Below are 17,276 nucleotides of genomic sequence, written 5' to 3'. Positions count from 1 at the left end.
GAGTCTCTATGTCGACCTATGTACGCACATGCATGGTCAACGGGTTTCACTTTAAAAAATCTTCGTTTGTGGTGTCTATCTGCATCGCCTGCTTTTTCCCACCCTAAATGAGGGCTATTTCGCTACATGCACGTCTTTCGGTTCAAATCATCCAGTAATCCGTGATCAGATACGTCGCGTATCCAGCAATACTTGCCAGTACAGCCTGGGTGCCGTAGAAACCAACAATTCTTCCGGGGCCCTTGGATTCATTGATCATCAAGCCAAGCTCAGCATGACTGACACGGAATGCGAAAAGAGCTCCAAGTGCGTAGTTTATGTAGGACCTGATGAACGAATTAGATGGGTTCGGTGGTCTCAGTCAAGTGAGATTACCTGTTGGCTCCGTTGAGCTCAGCGAGAAGTGCGATACCAAGGACGAGGGGCACGTTCTCAGTGAAGTTTAGCTGCGCGCGTGAGGCAACGTAGAGAGGATCAGTGGTGCCTTTCGACTCGTCCGATTTGTCACCCATGAAGCTGTTGTCAACGTTAGTTAAGCTTTGTTATGAATGAGCAGCTTATCCTACGTTTTCGAGGTGATGCGGTGGTAGACAATGCGATTTTGGAGGAAAAGGTAGTAAGCCGCAAATGGGAAAGCCCATGTAGCAGTCGCAGGAGCGAGGAGCGGCATTGGGACGCCGAGACCAACTTTGGTAGCCATGCTTGATTCAGGGACAGAGAGATAGTTGACCATCGAATTGATCCAGCGAAGGAGAGGACTTTATAAAGTTGTGGGACCACGGGGTGGACTCAGTGGAGCTGGGAGAGCGGATGAGATGCATTCCCGAGATACATGGATCTCGCACTATGTCGTCATTTGGCGGCCTAGCGCACATGTACGAAGCGGCCCGACCAGCAATGTTGGTGCATCGGTGATGCGGTAAACCTCGAGAACATTCGGGAATAGCTATACATGATAAAAGTACATATAGGTGAAGACAGTTGGTTGTTCCGGCAAGGTATGGTATGGTATGGAGACGCTAATGGGAAGTTCTGCATGCCCATAAGCTTTTCTTCCTCAATTTTATATAGTATACCCACTACATTAAGAGCAAGAATTCCAAACTCACTCGATGAGGTGGATGCGCCTGGATATATCTATAGTTCTACGAAGTAAGACATAGCAGGTCTGAGGGATCATCGGTTCTGGATGTCGTTAGCTCCAGTTCTATGCCACGAAGAAGAACGTCCGTACTGGCTTCATGTGCTCAGCATCATTTTCCCTGTTGTCGTCTCGCACTTCCTTCAACATTTTGTCGATGCCTCGCTCGTTCAGAGCTCGCTATTTAACAAGTCAGCTAGGTCCGAAGCCTAGCATCGAGTCGGCAGCGTGACTGACCGAAAGACACTTCTCATACTGCTCAAATATCGGTTTACATTCATCGGTTGTAGCAGTACCACGCAGAAATTCTGCACTTTGTCAGAATTCGTAGGTACTTGGTGCCCAGCTGATACTCGGCCTACTTTCGCTGTACCACTTGAGGAAGCAGTTATCGTAGCGCCTGGCCTGTGTCAGCGGGTTGCAGAAACAACACCAATAATTTGTACGCTCACTCTTTGACTTCGTTACATTCCGGTGCTAAGGAAGCGGACATGTTGGTGAAAATATAGGTGGTGGTTGAGCAATGGCGCTGATCAGCATGACGGAGGCCGAGGGTCTGATGAAGGTCGCGCGGCTATCGATAGGGAAAGCGCGCTAGCGTGGAGATCATTGAAGGTTTCTTTCTCCAAACATTTGCGACACGCGCTCCCTCTCCACACCAACCCTACCTACGACATCCAAGCGAGACGCCACCGTAGACCGCGTCATCGAACACCACCTCGGAGGATGAGCGCACAATAAACTCGCCATGGATTCGTTCAAGACGCTCCAGACAGAAATCGCGGCCGCCCTGAAGGAGACCACCAAGTCTGCCTCTCTTATAGGCGCCGCAGACATCCCCTTTCAACGATCGCTGAACCCAGACGCTGGCACGCAGCTCGACGCCCAAAATGCGCGCCTCCTTCATCTCGCGCAGCGGCTTCTCGAGAATGCTGCTGCGAGCTCGGACGCTGTAGGTCCCAAGCTGCCCGACGTCGAAGCCATAGACGCCAATTGGAGGGGGGTTGTTGATGTCATCGACAGCTTGCTTGAGAAGGCCGACACCAGTCTCGATGAGTACACAGGCGTTGTCAAGCGCTTGAGTCCCGCGACTGAGCAGGTAAGGAGCGCGCATACGGAAAGGGAGGCGCATCATCTAACGCATCCGCAGGTACCTGTGAAACCACGCCCCAACATTGCCGACAAAAAGATCATCGCGAAGCCGCAGCTCAAATTCGAGCATGCGCCTAGCAACAACGAGACTGGCGGCTTCCGCCCGTTGGTCACGTCCAAGCCCCATGCGAAGATCCCGCTAGAAGAATGCTTGCAGACATTCAAGGACAGGCGGGGACGGGAACAGTATGGCATTTTCTTTGCATTTATACCGCAAGCTTACCTTTTACAGATACCCCCACCCATACCAGACCGAGATTGAAACCTACGAGTATCCTTCGACCGTATACGAGTACTCCGAGCCGCAGCAATACCCTCCCTTCGAAACTACCACCGCAACCTTGGTCGATACTCCTGAAGCATTAGCCACGATGCTCTCTGAGCTAAAGACCGCAAAGGAAATCGCCATTGACCTGGAACACCACGACAACCGCTCATACATCGGCATGGTCTCGTTAATGCAGATAAGCACACGCGATAAGGACTGGATAGTCGACACTTTGAAGCCCTGGCGGCGGAAGCTCGAATGCCTGAATGAGGTGTTTGCAGATCCCAGCATCCTGAAGGTTCTACACGGTGCATACATGGACATTGTCTGGCTTCAGCGAGACCTGGGACTATATGTCGTCGGTCTTTTTGACACCTACCATGCTGCTCGAGCCCTTGGTTACCCTGGTGCCAGTCTGGCATATCTACTCGAAAGGCATGTCCAATTTACGGCCCAGAAACAGTACCAGCTCGCAGATTGGCGTGTGAGACCGCTCAGCAAGGAACTCTTCGAATACGCACGCGCAGATACTCACTTCCTCCTATACATATACGACAACATGCGCAACGAGCTAGTCGAGAAGTCTGACTTCTCTAACCCGGAGAAGAACAAGGTTCAAGATGTACTTCAAAAGTCGAAAGAGACGGCCTTGCAACGCTACGAGCACCCTGTATACGATACCGAGATGGGCCTTGGAACTGCTGGTTGGTACAAGCTCGTCTCACGCACGCCTGTGCAATTTACCCCGCCACAATTCTCTGTCTTCCGCGCCGTTCATAGATGGAGAGATGAACTCAGCCGGAAAGAAGACGAAAGCCCGCTCTTCATTATGCCCAACCACGCCGTATTCACAGTAGCTCGTATGATACCTGCGGACAAGGCTGCGCTCTTCAACGCAATCCAACACGTATCACATATCATTCGAGCGCATGCGGATGAGCTCGTAGCTGTCATCGCCAAGGCTAAAGAGGAGGGTGTCAATGGACCGGAGCTGCACAACGTGCTTCAGACGATTGCCGACATGCAGAGGGCGGAAAGGGCCGAGTCAGATGCTGCGATCAAGGTAGCAGAGGTGACTGCAGCCCCAACTGTTGAGGCCTCTGTATCTCAAAGCACTGTAGCTGTTCCAGCTTCCCGAGCTCCATCTTCAGAATTCTGGGGTGAACTTTGGAAATCAAACCAGGTGTCACAACAGCCGGAAGTACCAACCATCGACATCGGCCTTGCTCTACCATTACCACCTCTTACCGCCCAGGTCTTTGCGGATGCAAATGGAACGGCCCAAGCTACACCAAAAGCAGAGAAGCCACAGCACACCTTTGTACCGAAAGAAGAGAGACCAGCCGAGGACCAACGAACCGACACATTTGTTGTCAAGCATCTCGGTGGCCGCAAACGAAAGCGAGGAGACGCAGCAGAAGACCAGTCGAACACTGCCCCGGCCCTCGACCCCATGACCAACGATGAAATCATGCTAGACGCACCTGAAGAGACACCGGAAGCAATCCGCGCACGTGAGAAAGCCGCTAGGAAAGCGGCACGTAAACAAAAGAAGAAGGATGACGCTGCTGCGCATGCCGCAGGTCTCAACTACGGCGACGAGCCTGCCTTTGACTACGCGAACGCGAAATCAGTACTGCATGCCGAAGACGGAGACGGGAAAAAGAAGAAAAGGGACAAGAAAAAGAAGAACACGAGCTTTGCGCCCTTCTCGGGTATGACTGATGCACCAAAGGGATTGCCGAGGGCGCAGAAAGAAGTCGCAGGACGTAGCAAAACGTTCAAGTCATAGACGTGGAAGCCTAGGAAGTCGAAGGATAATGGATTGCTTTGCATCTTTGCGTTCTTGTACATATACCTGCATCATGATACCAACCTAGTTCTCCCGGTGTCATAGGAATTCAAAGAGATCTGCCCTATGGGGCTAATGCATTGCTACTTGACTAATGCTAAGTTGATACTGTAATCGCTATGAATAATCTGCCACTGTCCGTGTTGTTGCCACACAATGTCCTCTATGAATGCGTCCTTCGTCAACTATCCACATCAAGTTCAGCGATAACCTTTGCGTGTTGCTTCCAACTCACGCGCCTATAACGAAACCGCACAAAAGTTGCCGATGATCCCAAGCTATCCTCCTCCATCACTCCTCACACAACCTGCCCATGAAGAACCCGATAGAAAACACCGAAGTTGCCGGTTCCGTCCTTGCCACCATCCGGTCCCCGTATATTGTCCAGAACGGCAAACACAATCTTCTCGAACCACCCTCCTTGAAACTCTGGTTCATGTAGGACCTCAAGAAAGCAATGGGCAACCTCTCCGGGTGGATTGGAATACACACCACAGCCCAACGCGCCTAGCACAAGCTTCGTGTGTCCATGTCGAGCGGCAACGCGCAATATGAGGCGGACGTTGTTCTTGGTGTGAGCCCTTGCGCCGATGTTCTTGAACGTCTTGCCATCGTCTGACAGAGGTGGTTGACGGAGAGCTGCAACGCTGATGACGGAAAGCGCAGGGAGGTCCATGGGATGTATGGAATCAAGCAGTTCATGGCCGTCGGTCATCGAGTTGCGGATGATGACCACGTTAGGTGAGTATATAGCGGCCAGAGCGGGGATTGGGTAGTATTGTTCTCTGTCTAGCGTGAGGTAGAGCGATGATCGGTAGCAGAGACATTCCTCTTGGGCGAGAGCCCCTTTCTGCCAACCGCCGCCGGGGGATCGCTCAGAGGCGAGGTTGAGGACGGCGACTGGACGAACTCGCATGGACTCTTTGGCCTTTCCGGGCTGCTTCTTGACTTCGGGGTCTTGAAGTTTGCCTTGAGCGTCCTCTGATGTGGCGACATCCTTAATTGGAGTATCGATGTCGGACTTGGGAGCGATCGCAGGCTTTTCGTCCTCCGCATCCATGTCCGTTTTCTCCATGCTACAATGCTGACGGACGGTATGGTTGGGCTCAAGCTGTACTGCTGCATCGAACGAGTCCATGTTGAGTACTTGGATGATGCATGGTTTCCTGACGCCCGGGCACCGTTCTTTAGGCAGGGTGGATCCATCTTGATGATACATAGTCTCTAGAGTGGCCCACTCGGCGTCGAACTTGGATGGGACTTTCGATAGGATACTTGGGAGGACCAACTTGGTCTCGTCGGCGACTAATTTGAGACCCATATTGCGTCGGCGGTTAGGTGCCCGGTTGTGGTTAGACATGTTGTGCTTTGGACGATTGGTGTTGTGACGCTGGTAAGGTTCACCGGGACGGGTGTTTTCTGTTCGAGAGGGACCCGGTCGTGATGACCCCGGCTTTTTGAGGAAGCTGAGGATTGAGCTTTGTTCCATGATCTTTGGAAGGTGAAAGATGAGGGCAAGAACCACCTATAGTGTCGTCTAAGTAGGAAGCTGCCGCTTGCCCAATGTACTCGCAGGTGAAAGTCGATAGTGGACGCGTTGGATCATCAGAAGCTCTCACATTGATACCGTGAAGGCAAGAACTATAGACAAACCGAAGCTTAGACAGAGTGAGAGGAAAGTTAACAACGGACAGCGCAAGCAACTGGATCAGGCAGCAGCAGGCACGGGAAGCGTAAACTGGCTAGGCCTATTTTAGAGTGCAAGTCAACATGGGAGATTACGACCACGAAGCGCACAAACGGAGTACAGCGATGGAGGTGCATACAGCCATGGCAATGACAGCAAGAGTCGGTCCGCACATCTGCGTGCATGCAGTGGTGCGGGCCAGGGTGTCTTTCAGCCCTACAGTGGGCCTGTGCGCCCACCCAGGTGCCCCACATTCGCGTAACGGGCGATCATGTGCGATTTGATTGCTGTTACTCTTTCACACAACAACAACACCACCTTTGTAGGCTTCACCAACATCCTTTAGCTGCAGTCCTCGATGTAATTCTGGCACCCTGCTCACCGGCGAAATGCCTACGCAACTGGCGCACCCATCCCCGAAGCGCAAGCGCGATCAACCCCCGCCTGTCCCTCTGCTCAACACGGCCCTCGCCCTGCGTCCCGCATCAGCACCACCGCGAGGCAATCCCGCGCCCTCATCAGGCCCCGATAGCCCACGAAATGCAGTCGCAGATCAGCTACGAGGTATGAACCTCACTGCACTCGCGGCAATACCCATGTCCCCGCTCACACCAACCGACGATGTAATACGCAAGAAGCCAAAGCTCGATGCCATGAGAGTAGACAGTGGAACTGCATCAGATACATATACTATACGCGAGCAATTCAACAGCTATACAAACGGGGAAGACTTGGATACTGTCGCTGTCACGGCTGAGCTGGGCTTCTCTCGGGTGATACCAGAGACCCCTCAGGCGTCGCAACCCCGCTTGTTGCCAGATATCGCTTCTTTTGCCCAACACACCAGCTTCGTCTCATCGCCTATACCTACGACGCTACAGTCGCATACAGCTGCGAAGCAGAAGTCGCGCGCGCAAAACCCCTCTTCTTCGCAACCCCGCCCTCGGGCTAGATCGCCGTCGCCCTCAATGTCGGCTCTCACGTGGCGAGATAGCGAGATCACGGGACACTTGGTCGATCCTTCAACTGACCCAGATGATGACGGTACTGGACTCAACGGGATTGGCTTCAAGCCTACACCAGCATTAGCATATGCAAGGTCGCAGAAGCGGCGACAACAGTTGACTGAGTGGAAACTACGTGAGACTCGCGAGGCGAGAGCAAAACGTAGTGAGAGAAGGCGAAGGGGCGTGCGAGACACACCTTCGAGGGAAGTGACAGTTGAACGCGAAGTCATGCCTGTCAACAAGATCGAGACCACGAAGCGGACGGTCAAGTTTGCTGTATGAACTGTCGAGGAGAAGTAATCGTAATTCCGGAGAAGTGTAATAAGGTGGGTAAGCCCAAACATGGATAATGACCATCTCACGATACTTATGATACGAGCCATGGGCGAGTACACGTTGGATTAGCGGCACGCTTGGAGTACGGCGTAACAGGGAATCCTTTCGGTTTACTATACGATTAGCATCATTCGTCGGGCGTTTTGTTCACTTATAGCGTTAAGAATCTACTCTCGATTTTCTCTTAACGTTTTGCTTAGTGATGAATTGGCCGCAACATGACCATCGGGCACAGCGCGGACTTAAGATTGTGTGCATCTAGCTGAAGCACGTGTCAACGCGAACCCCCGCGCGTCGTCCTACTCTCATCTGTCGCATCTACTGAATAAGACTGAATACACAAATTCGCGATGGATAAAAACATGTGAATAATGCCTTACTCACATCGCCCTATTGCACAAGGACGACGTTCTATTCAGATGCTCATTCGTAGCCGCCGCTGGCTGATCCATGCCGCGTCACCATCATCACCGTTGCCGCGCCCTTCCATGCCAACCTTTGTCCTTCGCACCACCATGACCTGCGACATCACTTGAGCTCAACGCCGCTTCCTCTTTCCTCACACCTTATCCAGAACATACATATAAGCAACACGGCCTTTTTTGAAGGAGTAATCATGATGACGCGATGGTTGCGCCTTGCCTCGGTGCTACCTTCCGCACTTGCTCTCACACCCAATGATCAGGCTCACCACGTAAAGCAGGTAGCAATTATAGGTGGGTTCATATTCCCAGAAGATCTATAACAAATGCTGACTCCAAGAAGGTGCAGGTGCAGGTGGCTCGTCCGCTGCGTACCATCTCGCCCAATATGCCGCCGAAGCAGGCATCCCTACAAACATCACCGTCTTTGAACGCAACGACTACGTCGGCGGCCGTACAACGACTGTGAACCCATGGAACGACCCGACGATATCTGTAGAACTGGGCGGCAGCATCTTCGTACAGAGCAATCGAATAATGGTGAAAGCCAAGGAGGAATTCAATCTATCTGCTGCTGGGCGAGATCTCGCAGCGCAAATGGAGATGCCTGATTTGGGCATCTGGAATGGACGAGAATTCGTTGTAGTGACGAAAGCAGGTGATACTTGGTGGGACAAGGCGAAGCTGCTGTGGAGATATGGCGCTGCGCCGCTTTGGACCAACAGGCTGATGAAGAGTGCCGTGGGCAAATTCTTTGAGATGTATGATGAGCCGGTGTTCCCGTGGAAGAGCTTGAGTGCCGCTGTCGAGAGAGTGGGCTTGCTGGAAGCCACTGGAGTGACAGGGGAGCAGTACCTTAAGACAAATGGTATTGGGGAGGCGTTCTCCAAAGAGATAATTCAGGCCAGCACCCGGGTCAACTACGCCTCGAACTTGCCTTATATCCACGGCTTGGAGACAATGGTTTGCATGGCAACAAATGGAGCAATGCAGATTGAGGGAGGCAACTGGCAGATCTTTGCGCAAATGCTGAAGGCCTCTCGCGCCAATCTTCACCTCAACACTTCTGTCGCTCAGATCTCGAAGCAACAGGACGGCAGCTACGAAGTTACCACAAGTACCGGTCACACATCGGTCTTCGACGATGTTATCCTCGCATCCCCTCTTCAGTATTCGGATCTTGTTATCCATCCTGCGCCACAGCACATTCCCGATGAGATCCCCTATGCGAAACTGTACACTACCCTATTTGCGTCGCCCTTCAGACTAGACCAAGAAGCTTTCAACCTCGGGCCTGAGACGCCTGTACCGCAATACGTCCTTACCACACTACCCCCGTCTGAGGTCCCGGTGGATGGTGTCGGGTCGCCCAATTTCTTCAGCATATCTATATCCGATGCTGGTATCAATCCAGAGTCTTCCCCGCTTCGATTGGAATACATCTACAAGATCTTCTCACCCGCCCGTGTGAACGCCACCTTCCTCTCGCGCGTTCTTGGCCAAGATGTCTCAAACGAGGAAGCCGAACACGGTGACGTAAATGGCACGGTGAGCTGGATACACCACAAACTGTGGTACTCATACCCACGCGAATACCCACGCGTGACATTTGAGGAGATCAAGCTGGACGACGGACTGTGGTATACCAGCGGAATCGAGAGCTTCATCAGTACCATGGAGACGAGTGCATTGAGTGGGAAAAACATTGCTAGACTGATCAGGGATGAGTGGGTTTCCCAGGGCGTTGATGACAGTTATGTAAACGCTCGGAAAGATGGCACCGACGAAGCGCTGTATCAACAAGAGCTATGAGGATTGCGTGTTCTGGATACTATCGCAAGCCACGTAGTTTGAACTTTAAAAGACTTGCATGAACACCGCTACGCAAGACTGCCACCATGACTGATTCAGCAGTCACTTCGGCGAGGTGGCAGCACAGACGCTACGATTCAGGCCTATTATAATCAGCCCGGTACTCGGAAGAGCGGCGTTTGTCGCTTGCCCTGGATCTGGTTAAGCTACTCTTCAGTCTAGTCATGTTCGACATTTTTTTGGCGCTTCCTTTGACACTGATTCGAAATGTTCCAGTTGGATTGGTCCAGTCGGCTTGAGTACCGCTTTCGCAGATTTTGGAACGCTAACAGATCGGAGATCTGCCATCACAGCCACGTGAGATTGGCGAGGGTCCATCGTTCTTGTTTAATTCGAGGTTGAGTACTGGCCTTGCGATGTTCTTGTCTGAGATTCCTTCCTTTGGTGTGCACGAATAGTGAGATTGTATTGCCGTCTATCAAGTTGATCATCATGGTATTCGTCAATGCCTACTCTTCCATTCTTCTATTTTTCCACACTCATCAACTCACTGAGCTAGCAGCAAGGCATGCCACCGAATTTGTCTCTCGCGTTCGGATGCAAATGAGTGAACGAAGCTAAGACTCCAGCCGCAGAACTGGTTGTCTGGCCTGTGTGTGGCGTTACAATGAGGCCTTCCGTGCTACCCCAACGAAGCCAACGGCGATCATCCGGACATGGTTCCGCCTCAGGGATTAAACTTCCGAACACAGCACTAACCGTTGAACAGACGAGATCCCTCTCACCCTAACAGAAGGAAAGGCCTGGATAGCCAAGACTGTCAGTACAAGGTTCGATGGCGCACTTCTCAGCCTTGACGTGCTTGCGTGCGGGCACTCCGTTAAAGGGTCAGTTGCACATGGAATTTTCTACTTCTCCCTGTTGTACCCTGGCTTGGGTTAGGGAAATGGGTCGTGTGCTTCCATTCTTGTTTCGCTATCCGTGATATCCTACTTGCTTTCTTTCGCCATAGCCCTTTGCTTCCGCTTGCAACATATTGGTCTTTTGCGAGGCTGAAGATACAGTAGAATACCGGGACCATGGCAGTTCAGAACTATGTACCTGCGCAGGTGCCGCGGGCGGGAGACATAATCAGTATCATGCTGCAGATCAGCACGTTTGGTGTACTTGCTGTTTGCATAAGTAAGTATTTGACTATCGATACTACTACAAGGAATGGCAATACTAATAACATGCAACAGTGAGACGAACTCAGTTTATCCAAAAATGGATGGCACTGCCTTTGGCTATGTGGTGTATGTGCGATACAACACACGCCTTTTGGGCATCTTGACCATGCGCATGATCCTAACAGCATGATTTAGTAATTGTCATCATATACTGCGATTCAGCATTTTTCGTTTTTGCCACGGCAATTGTGGTGCATGGACTTGGCATCAACTCCTCACCGCAGGTCTGTGAAGGCGGCATATTGTTGTGTAAGTTTATGATGCCAGAATGCGTCGACCAGAGACTGACTATCATACAGGTCTGATAGGCTACATGACGACAAAGATTCTGATATATTACTTCCTCGTTGAGAAAGCCGTGAGTATAAACACCGCTATTTCCTAGACGAGTAGTCATTGACGTGATCTAGTATGTCGTCAGGGGAAGTAAGAAGCCTCGCATGAAGACGAAGCTGTGGCTCTTCAATTGCCTTTTTATGCTACGTATGTCACGACCAACAGCTTGCAGGAATCTATGTTGATACGAACGCAGTACCTTACACCATCTTTGTCGTCATGAATTTCATCTTGTAAGTCGCACCTGCCTTCATCATTGCCGCATCCATTACATCAAGAAGGAAAAAAGCTGACGTATTGTAGCCGCATAACCTACATCGATGACTCCGGTGTATGCATCATTGGCATGCAAAAGATTGCCATGCTACCATTGATCACCTTCGAAGTTATTGTCAACGTACGCATTCCTTTCCTGCTGTGGCTCCTTTCGATGAACCTGACTAACGCAACTCTAGGTCTACTTGACCGCTCTCTTCATCATCCCTCTCCGTGGTCTCTATTCCTACCAACACAACGCAAATCCCACGCTCCACCGAATGGCCAAGCGCTCACTCATTGGCTCCCTCGCCACCCTCACCACCTCCGTTGTCAACTTAACAATTCTCATGGTACTAAAAGGCGAGCCAGGCTGGATATGCCTGATGTGCTGCAACGCCGACATCTTGTTTTGCGTGTTAGTCCTACACTGGGTGACATCGAAAGACAAGACCACAGTGACTACAAACCCGCAGAGCGGCATGGGTGGCGACACACTCGGCTCAAGAAGCGGCACAAGATCGCACCAAAAGCGGCACAGCAAGCTAGCATACGGAGACAACACAGAAGAAAAGCTGCGCAGCGAAATCATCACCATCAAGGGCATATCCGACGAGTCGCCGACCAGCAACAACATCAGCATCAGCAGCAGTACCACCAACAGCGACAGAAATTCCCGAAGACCCAGCCTCAACGTTTTCCCTTGCTCTACCAACACACACAATCCACACCATTATAACCGCCCGCAGACGTCGCCCCGGTTAGTGCTCTCGAGCGTTACAACAGAATGCAAGTCTTCGTCTCCGCCTAGCAGATTCCGCGCTCCGAGTCGTGGCATGTATCGCACACCCACGCGGGAGGAGTTTGGAGATGAGGTCGAGTTGAATAATATCAGGGTTCAGACTATCCATACAAGGGAAGTGGAGATTGATGAGGAGGGGAGGGAGCGGACGGAGAGTGTGAGAAGTGAAGGGGAAGAGTGGGTTGGTCATGAGCGGAGGGTCATTGGGGACGGTGTTGTTTGATCCTGAGACATGTATCGTGATTGGCAAGTTTACCGGGACGCTCTGGATACTATGGCCGTTGGCTGTTTTATGTGTGTGTGTTTTATACCTCTTGTTTGGCTTCTTCGGGCGGGAACTGGAATGGTACGTGTAGATAGTCCCACTTAATGTACTCGGAATGACATTGAGCTCTTACGATTAAGACACTATATATAGTGTTGTATGAGGCTGGTAGTGCAAATACCCGAGAATTGTATTGCTAGCTAGTGAAACAGAAATGAGAAGATAAAAACAATCAACACCAGAGCTCGAAAGACGTTCATCAAAATACACGCCTTCATCATCGTCTACCATTCATGAGGATCTTGAAGATGCCCTCTCTTTGTGTTTGTGTCTGTGGGAGACGCTGCCTGGGCGTTTGCTGTGTGAATTGATATGTTCTCGTCGTCTGACAGATTGATGGGGTTCGTCGCTTTGCCCAACTGTGACTCATTCACATGAGAGCCTTTCTGTATTCTTTTGCCATGGATGATGTTATGGGGGTTCTTGGGGTCGCCGATGATGATTTTAGACAAATCTGGAGGATGATTCATGGGTACCCAGCCCTTCATCTGCCAATTGCTTCCTGGTTTCGAGGCCGCCCTGCCCGTTATTGTAGGCTTTGTGACCTTGCGCTGGGTGTCATTGTGAGGCGTAGCAACGGTTATCTTGCTGTAGCTAGGTTTTGCCATGATGTGCGGCATTCAGTAGGGTTGATCACTGAGATATGAACTTCAAATGAGAGAGTCAAGAAAGATGGTTTTGTGCGTAAGTCATTGTTCGCTGGTGGATGGATTTTGAAGATACTTGACTGTATGAGTCGAGCCTGGAGTGTGGAGCAGTACATGGGCGCATCTTGGCTTTGCCATGAGTCTTCCCGTTGTGCGACACCAACACGATTCACGAGACATTCTGACTGTTTAATAGCGAAACAGGAACAATAGCATGACTGCGATAGTCTGCGTCTGTCGTTGAACCTCCCTATGAAGCTTCGTCCATATCTACAGCGTGCTGCATGATATCGCCATGTTATGTGGCATCCGTCACCTTCTGCATAGACTCTCTATTTCTTCGCGGCTGGTTTCGCAGGCGTCGATGCAGGCGCTTTCGCAGGTGGTGTCTTGGTGGCATCGGTTGGTTTTCCTGGCGGCTTGCCCTGGCTGCTGATAAGATCTAGAAGATGGTCTTCGGCCTGCTTGCCCTGTCCAAGAGTAAGCAAAAATATTCGTAGTACACTCTCTCAATCTCCTTCTCTCAGACGCACCTTCTCGGCATCAGTATCAGCATCCCATCCTCGCCCAAACTTTGTCCTGAAAGCAGCTAATCTGCCAGCCTCATCCTCCTCGACATTCAGTAGTTTCTGTGAACTCGGATTCCATAGCGGCGAGTTCCGTATGTCCTTTGCGCTCTGGTATACAGGCTGTGGGTTCGTGGTCCGTAGGGTGAAGGAGCTGCCGTCGGAGAGGGTTATGAGTTGCGTGAAGGTGTAGGGTCGCTTTGGTCGGCGGAGAAGCGTCGCGTGTCGCACTTGGTTCGTTTGCCGTACTTGAGGCTGTATCGATTGTCGGAGAACGCGCAGTGCGCTCATTGAGGGGATTGGAGACGCCATAGTCACTTGTGCTGGGGTCGTGTGTTGGAGTTCGAGAGGAAAGTTGCGGCGAAGAGGCGGAGGTCAGCCTTGGCCGATCTAACATTTCCATCTTCGACCCGCGCACTTCGTCATTCGCACCGAATTGCTTTTCAACAGTCGCGTCTTGTCGAAACATTACGCGCTCCTCCCCCTCGGCGCATGTGGTCAAGTCGGAAGATCTTACTCTGAACATGGCGCTCTCGCAGCGCCCGGCTTCGCGCTTTTTCGCAGCCTTCTACAGATGGAATCAACATACCCGTTAGTACCTTAGTGTGCAGTGGTACATATATACTAAATATCTTGTTAGAACGGCCAAGATCATGCGCTATTGCCTCTCAATACCCTCGTCGCGATACACATCCCCGCAACGGCATCTGTACCCCACGCTACTATAATACGACCCGTCTGCTGCAACAACAAAGTCACTCCCCGTCGCAATCGCATGACGAAGAAGCAATAGGAACTGGCGAGGAGAATCCAAATATATCAGGAAGGGGAGGGGCACGGATATTCCGACCGGCAGCAAGTATATCAGAGGAGATAGCAAACACGCAGGAACCCGTGGAAGAGCAGGATGCCTCCTTTGAGCTCTCTGAGGCGGAGCTGGGGGAAGAGCAACTCAAGAATTCGGTGCGCAGAGTGATGCGTAACGTTCCGAGTTCGGTCGCAGTCCTCACGGTCGAGAGCATCGACCCTGATACTCAGGAACACGTTCCCATGGGCGTCGCCGTTTCTTCACTTAGTACGGTTACCCTCGATCCGCCTACGATTTCCTTCAACATCAAACAACCGTCCCAGACCCTGGATGCTATTCGGGCATCCAATGGCCTTTTTCGCGTTCATTACCCCTCCGCTGACAGAGGCGGTGCGAAAGTGGTCGATCTATTTTGTCGAGGGAACCATCCGGATGCCTACAGCCTGCGATCAAAGGAGCTTAGACTCTATCAGCCTAAGCTCGATAAGCCCAGACATCATTATGATCCTAGTAATATGCCTTCTCTTGCGCCGCAGGTATTGGGAGAACAGGTGTTGGCTGCGATGGAATGCAAGGTCACCCATGAATTTCCCATCGCAGATCATGTCATCCTTGTCGCCAGAATCAACAGCATAGAGCAAAGAGCTTCCAAGGATTCAACCATCATGTATATCAATGGTGGATACCGTAAACCTGCGGGCGAAAAACTCTACACTCCTACAAGATCCACACAATCCGCAGCTGGTGAAAGTGTTTTCTCAGTATGGGACTATCAATTATTTCCCGGAGAGAGAGAAAGACAGGACTACATGGGGAAAATCAAGACCCTCATCAAAGACACCCCTGCCTATTACGAAAAGCCATCTGGCGAGACCTATAGGAACATCGAATCGAGTTTACCGTATGCTACTGGAAATTTCGGAATTGATCTAGAGGTTCTTGTCGCAGAGTGCCGAAAAGAAATGGGCCTCCCTGCGCGATTGCGTGCCGAAGCGGAAGGCCGACAAGTCTTGAGTGACTTCTACGGGCCGTTAACACCGGCAATGAGGACACAGATTGTTGATCGAGCGAAAAGGCTCGTCGCGTTGGATGCGCGCTTTCTGTCTCAACATTACCGCACTCTCCTGTACAGCCTGGGCGTGAACCCTAGTAGCAAAGATCTCCTACCAAGCGACATCATGGAGCCTCTGCGAGCAGCAAACCTAGCACCGCCTTTCGATCCCCGCCGAGGACTTGTAAACAGCGGTACCGAAAACATCATAAAAGTTGAACAGCTTGAGTTTCACCTGCGAGGTTACCTTCGGAAAATGAAATACGAGGCTGCGTTGAAAACTCCCCTAGACGCAGCCATGGAAGCCATCGGCGAACGCAAATTAGCGGCTGTACATTTCAAAAAAGCACGGGCGCGATTACTTACCCAGACTCATCCTAAACTGTTCGATGCTTCAGCCATGGACGTCGCTGGCGAGGTGACTCAAGAAGAAGCTCGTGTAGTTCTGTGCCGCTTTATCAATGCCCTGCAAGTTGATTCTGAGGTGGGACTTCGAAAGCACATCTTCCAAGACTGGCGTGAGCTGTTGCGTCGAGTCGGCGTAAACCCTACCATCACAGGAATGGATGTGGACTTTCTGATGGGCAAGATCCAGCATTTGTACTATTCTAACAAATCGTTCCGTGGTTTTGTTGGCGCTGTTGAAGAGATGTTGCGACCTTGGTTTGTTCGGAAAGTTAGCTGGGAAGACCTTGAGGAGCGCATCAGAAGATTTGTTCAGGAAACCCCACTGCGCGCTACAGGATGGTCGGGCAAAGACAGACTTGCCGCTATGGGCCTGCATTGGGATGCCACAGTTGCGCTACCAAGCAACAACCCTTCTAAGCAGGTGGGTGAGAAACCGTTGAACCGAGGCGTTATTCTAGACACGCTCGTAGCAAAGGAGCTGAAGGGTTACTACGGCAATGGCACCGAGGAAGAGAACCAAGCTATCGCCAGGTACTTGAAAGAGACGTACAGCTTTGACATCACACACAGACCGATACAGTACGAACCCGCAGCGCCTACATATCAATCCTCGAGTGATGAGATGCAACAAGCTATGAACGCAGCCCAGGCTACTGCTCAAGAAGAGGCACAGTTTGAGCAGATCTTCTATACACCAGACGGCGCAAGTCCTTCTTGCAGGGAAGGCGGGTCGCCAAAAGTTCGGCAGATAAAAGCAGACCGGTCGTTGAAGATCACACGACCTGATTCAGAACCCCGTAACAAGCTTGAAAGTAAACGCAAGCAGGGTAAGGGTGGCCAAGGATCGGCCGAGGGACGTTGGGGCACTCACTCTTTTATCGAAGGAAGGAATGAGTAGTATGCTATTGTATGTGCGGTATGTACATCATGCCCAATGTACGTAATATGAATGAGGAGACTACATGATTTGGGCGGAAACTTATTCTATTGCTTCTGCAGTGCAAGTTTGTGATGTTGATAGTGAGGGTGAATTTCTACACACGTGACCTCGGTGACGGATTAACCTTGGTCCGTGTAGCCTGAAGCTCGATCGCAATTTCCTAGTCGCAGCTTCCCCGCGAGCATCTTCGCGCCGCAGCAGCTATACCCTATCCAATCGCCGATAGCATAAT

At 51.3% G+C, this 17,276-nt stretch overlaps 9 protein-coding genes across 9 annotated transcripts; 5 read left to right on the top strand and 4 right to left on the bottom strand.

The window, feature by feature from the left end:
• Positions 1-44: 44 nt before the first annotated feature.
• Positions 45-970, bottom strand: BKA58DRAFT_158017 (MAPEG family-domain-containing protein). Its single transcript, XM_046164908.1, has 3 exons — positions 567-970; positions 376-516; positions 45-326 (listed from the first exon to the last, which is right to left on the bottom strand). Exons 1-3 carry the CDS (start codon positions 731-733, stop codon positions 143-145), a joined length of 492 nt encoding a protein of 163 aa, XP_046026573.1. The 5' UTR covers positions 734-970; the 3' UTR covers positions 45-142.
• Positions 971-1,176: 206 nt separating this feature from the next.
• On the bottom strand, positions 1,177-1,634 carry BKA58DRAFT_439072 (mitochondrial distribution/morphology family 35/apoptosis; the record flags this gene model as incomplete). The annotated part of the gene is made up of 5 exons (XM_046173643.1): positions 1,177-1,185; positions 1,235-1,321; positions 1,379-1,449; positions 1,504-1,541; positions 1,594-1,634. 5 exons carry the CDS (start codon positions 1,632-1,634, stop codon positions 1,177-1,179), a joined length of 246 nt encoding a protein of 81 aa, XP_046026572.1.
• A 158-nt stretch (positions 1,635-1,792) lies between these two features.
• Positions 1,793-4,493, top strand: BKA58DRAFT_383216 (ribonuclease H-like domain-containing protein). The gene is made up of 3 exons (XM_046170163.1): positions 1,793-2,240; positions 2,292-2,479; positions 2,526-4,493. The coding sequence occupies exons 1-3, from the start codon at positions 1,890-1,892 to the stop codon at positions 4,351-4,353; spliced, it is 2,367 nt and encodes a 788-aa protein (XP_046026571.1). The 5' UTR covers positions 1,793-1,889; the 3' UTR covers positions 4,354-4,493.
• On the bottom strand, positions 4,494-6,257 carry BKA58DRAFT_383215 (uncharacterized protein). Its single transcript, XM_046170162.1, has one exon. It carries the CDS (start codon positions 5,900-5,902, stop codon positions 4,712-4,714), a length of 1,191 nt encoding a protein of 396 aa, XP_046026570.1. The 5' UTR covers positions 5,903-6,257; the 3' UTR covers positions 4,494-4,711.
• Positions 6,258-6,395: 138 nt separating this feature from the next.
• Positions 6,396-7,631, top strand: BKA58DRAFT_383214 (uncharacterized protein). The gene has a single exon (XM_046170161.1). It carries the CDS (start codon positions 6,490-6,492, stop codon positions 7,387-7,389), a length of 900 nt encoding a protein of 299 aa, XP_046026569.1. The 5' UTR covers positions 6,396-6,489; the 3' UTR covers positions 7,390-7,631.
• Positions 7,632-7,781: 150 nt separating this feature from the next.
• BKA58DRAFT_337362 (prenylcysteine oxidase 1) lies at positions 7,782-10,174 on the top strand. The gene is made up of 2 exons (XM_046168271.1): positions 7,782-8,159; positions 8,209-10,174. The coding sequence occupies exons 1-2, from the start codon at positions 8,060-8,062 to the stop codon at positions 9,675-9,677; spliced, it is 1,569 nt and encodes a 522-aa protein (XP_046026568.1). The 5' UTR covers positions 7,782-8,059; the 3' UTR covers positions 9,678-10,174.
• Positions 10,175-11,183: 1,009 nt separating this feature from the next.
• On the top strand, positions 11,184-12,691 carry BKA58DRAFT_157978 (uncharacterized protein). The gene is made up of 5 exons (XM_046164907.1): positions 11,184-11,264; positions 11,317-11,389; positions 11,439-11,475; positions 11,546-11,639; positions 11,698-12,691. The coding sequence occupies exons 1-5, from the start codon at positions 11,220-11,222 to the stop codon at positions 12,520-12,522; spliced, it is 1,074 nt and encodes a 357-aa protein (XP_046026567.1). The 5' UTR covers positions 11,184-11,219; the 3' UTR covers positions 12,523-12,691.
• A 625-nt stretch (positions 12,692-13,316) lies between these two features.
• Positions 13,317-14,185, bottom strand: BKA58DRAFT_383208 (uncharacterized protein). Its single transcript, XM_046170160.1, has 2 exons — positions 13,805-14,185; positions 13,317-13,741 (listed from the first exon to the last, which is right to left on the bottom strand). The coding sequence occupies exons 1-2, from the start codon at positions 14,147-14,149 to the stop codon at positions 13,604-13,606; spliced, it is 483 nt and encodes a 160-aa protein (XP_046026566.1). The 5' UTR covers positions 14,150-14,185; the 3' UTR covers positions 13,317-13,603.
• Positions 14,186-14,258: 73 nt separating this feature from the next.
• BKA58DRAFT_359500 (flavin reductase like domain-containing protein) lies at positions 14,259-17,095 on the top strand. Its single transcript, XM_046168732.1, has 2 exons — positions 14,259-14,428; positions 14,478-17,095. The coding sequence occupies exons 1-2, from the start codon at positions 14,362-14,364 to the stop codon at positions 17,000-17,002; spliced, it is 2,592 nt and encodes an 863-aa protein (XP_046026565.1). The 5' UTR covers positions 14,259-14,361; the 3' UTR covers positions 17,003-17,095.
• Positions 17,096-17,276: the final 181 nt, after the last annotated feature.

This window comes from Alternaria rosae (genome assembly GCF_020736505.1).
Source record: "Alternaria rosae strain MPI-PUGE-AT-0040 chromosome Unknown BKA58scaffold_4, whole genome shotgun sequence".
Classification (NCBI taxonomy): Eukaryota; Fungi; Ascomycota; class Dothideomycetes; order Pleosporales; family Pleosporaceae; genus Alternaria; species Alternaria rosae.
This window is presented reverse-complemented; position numbering and strand designations above follow the sequence as displayed.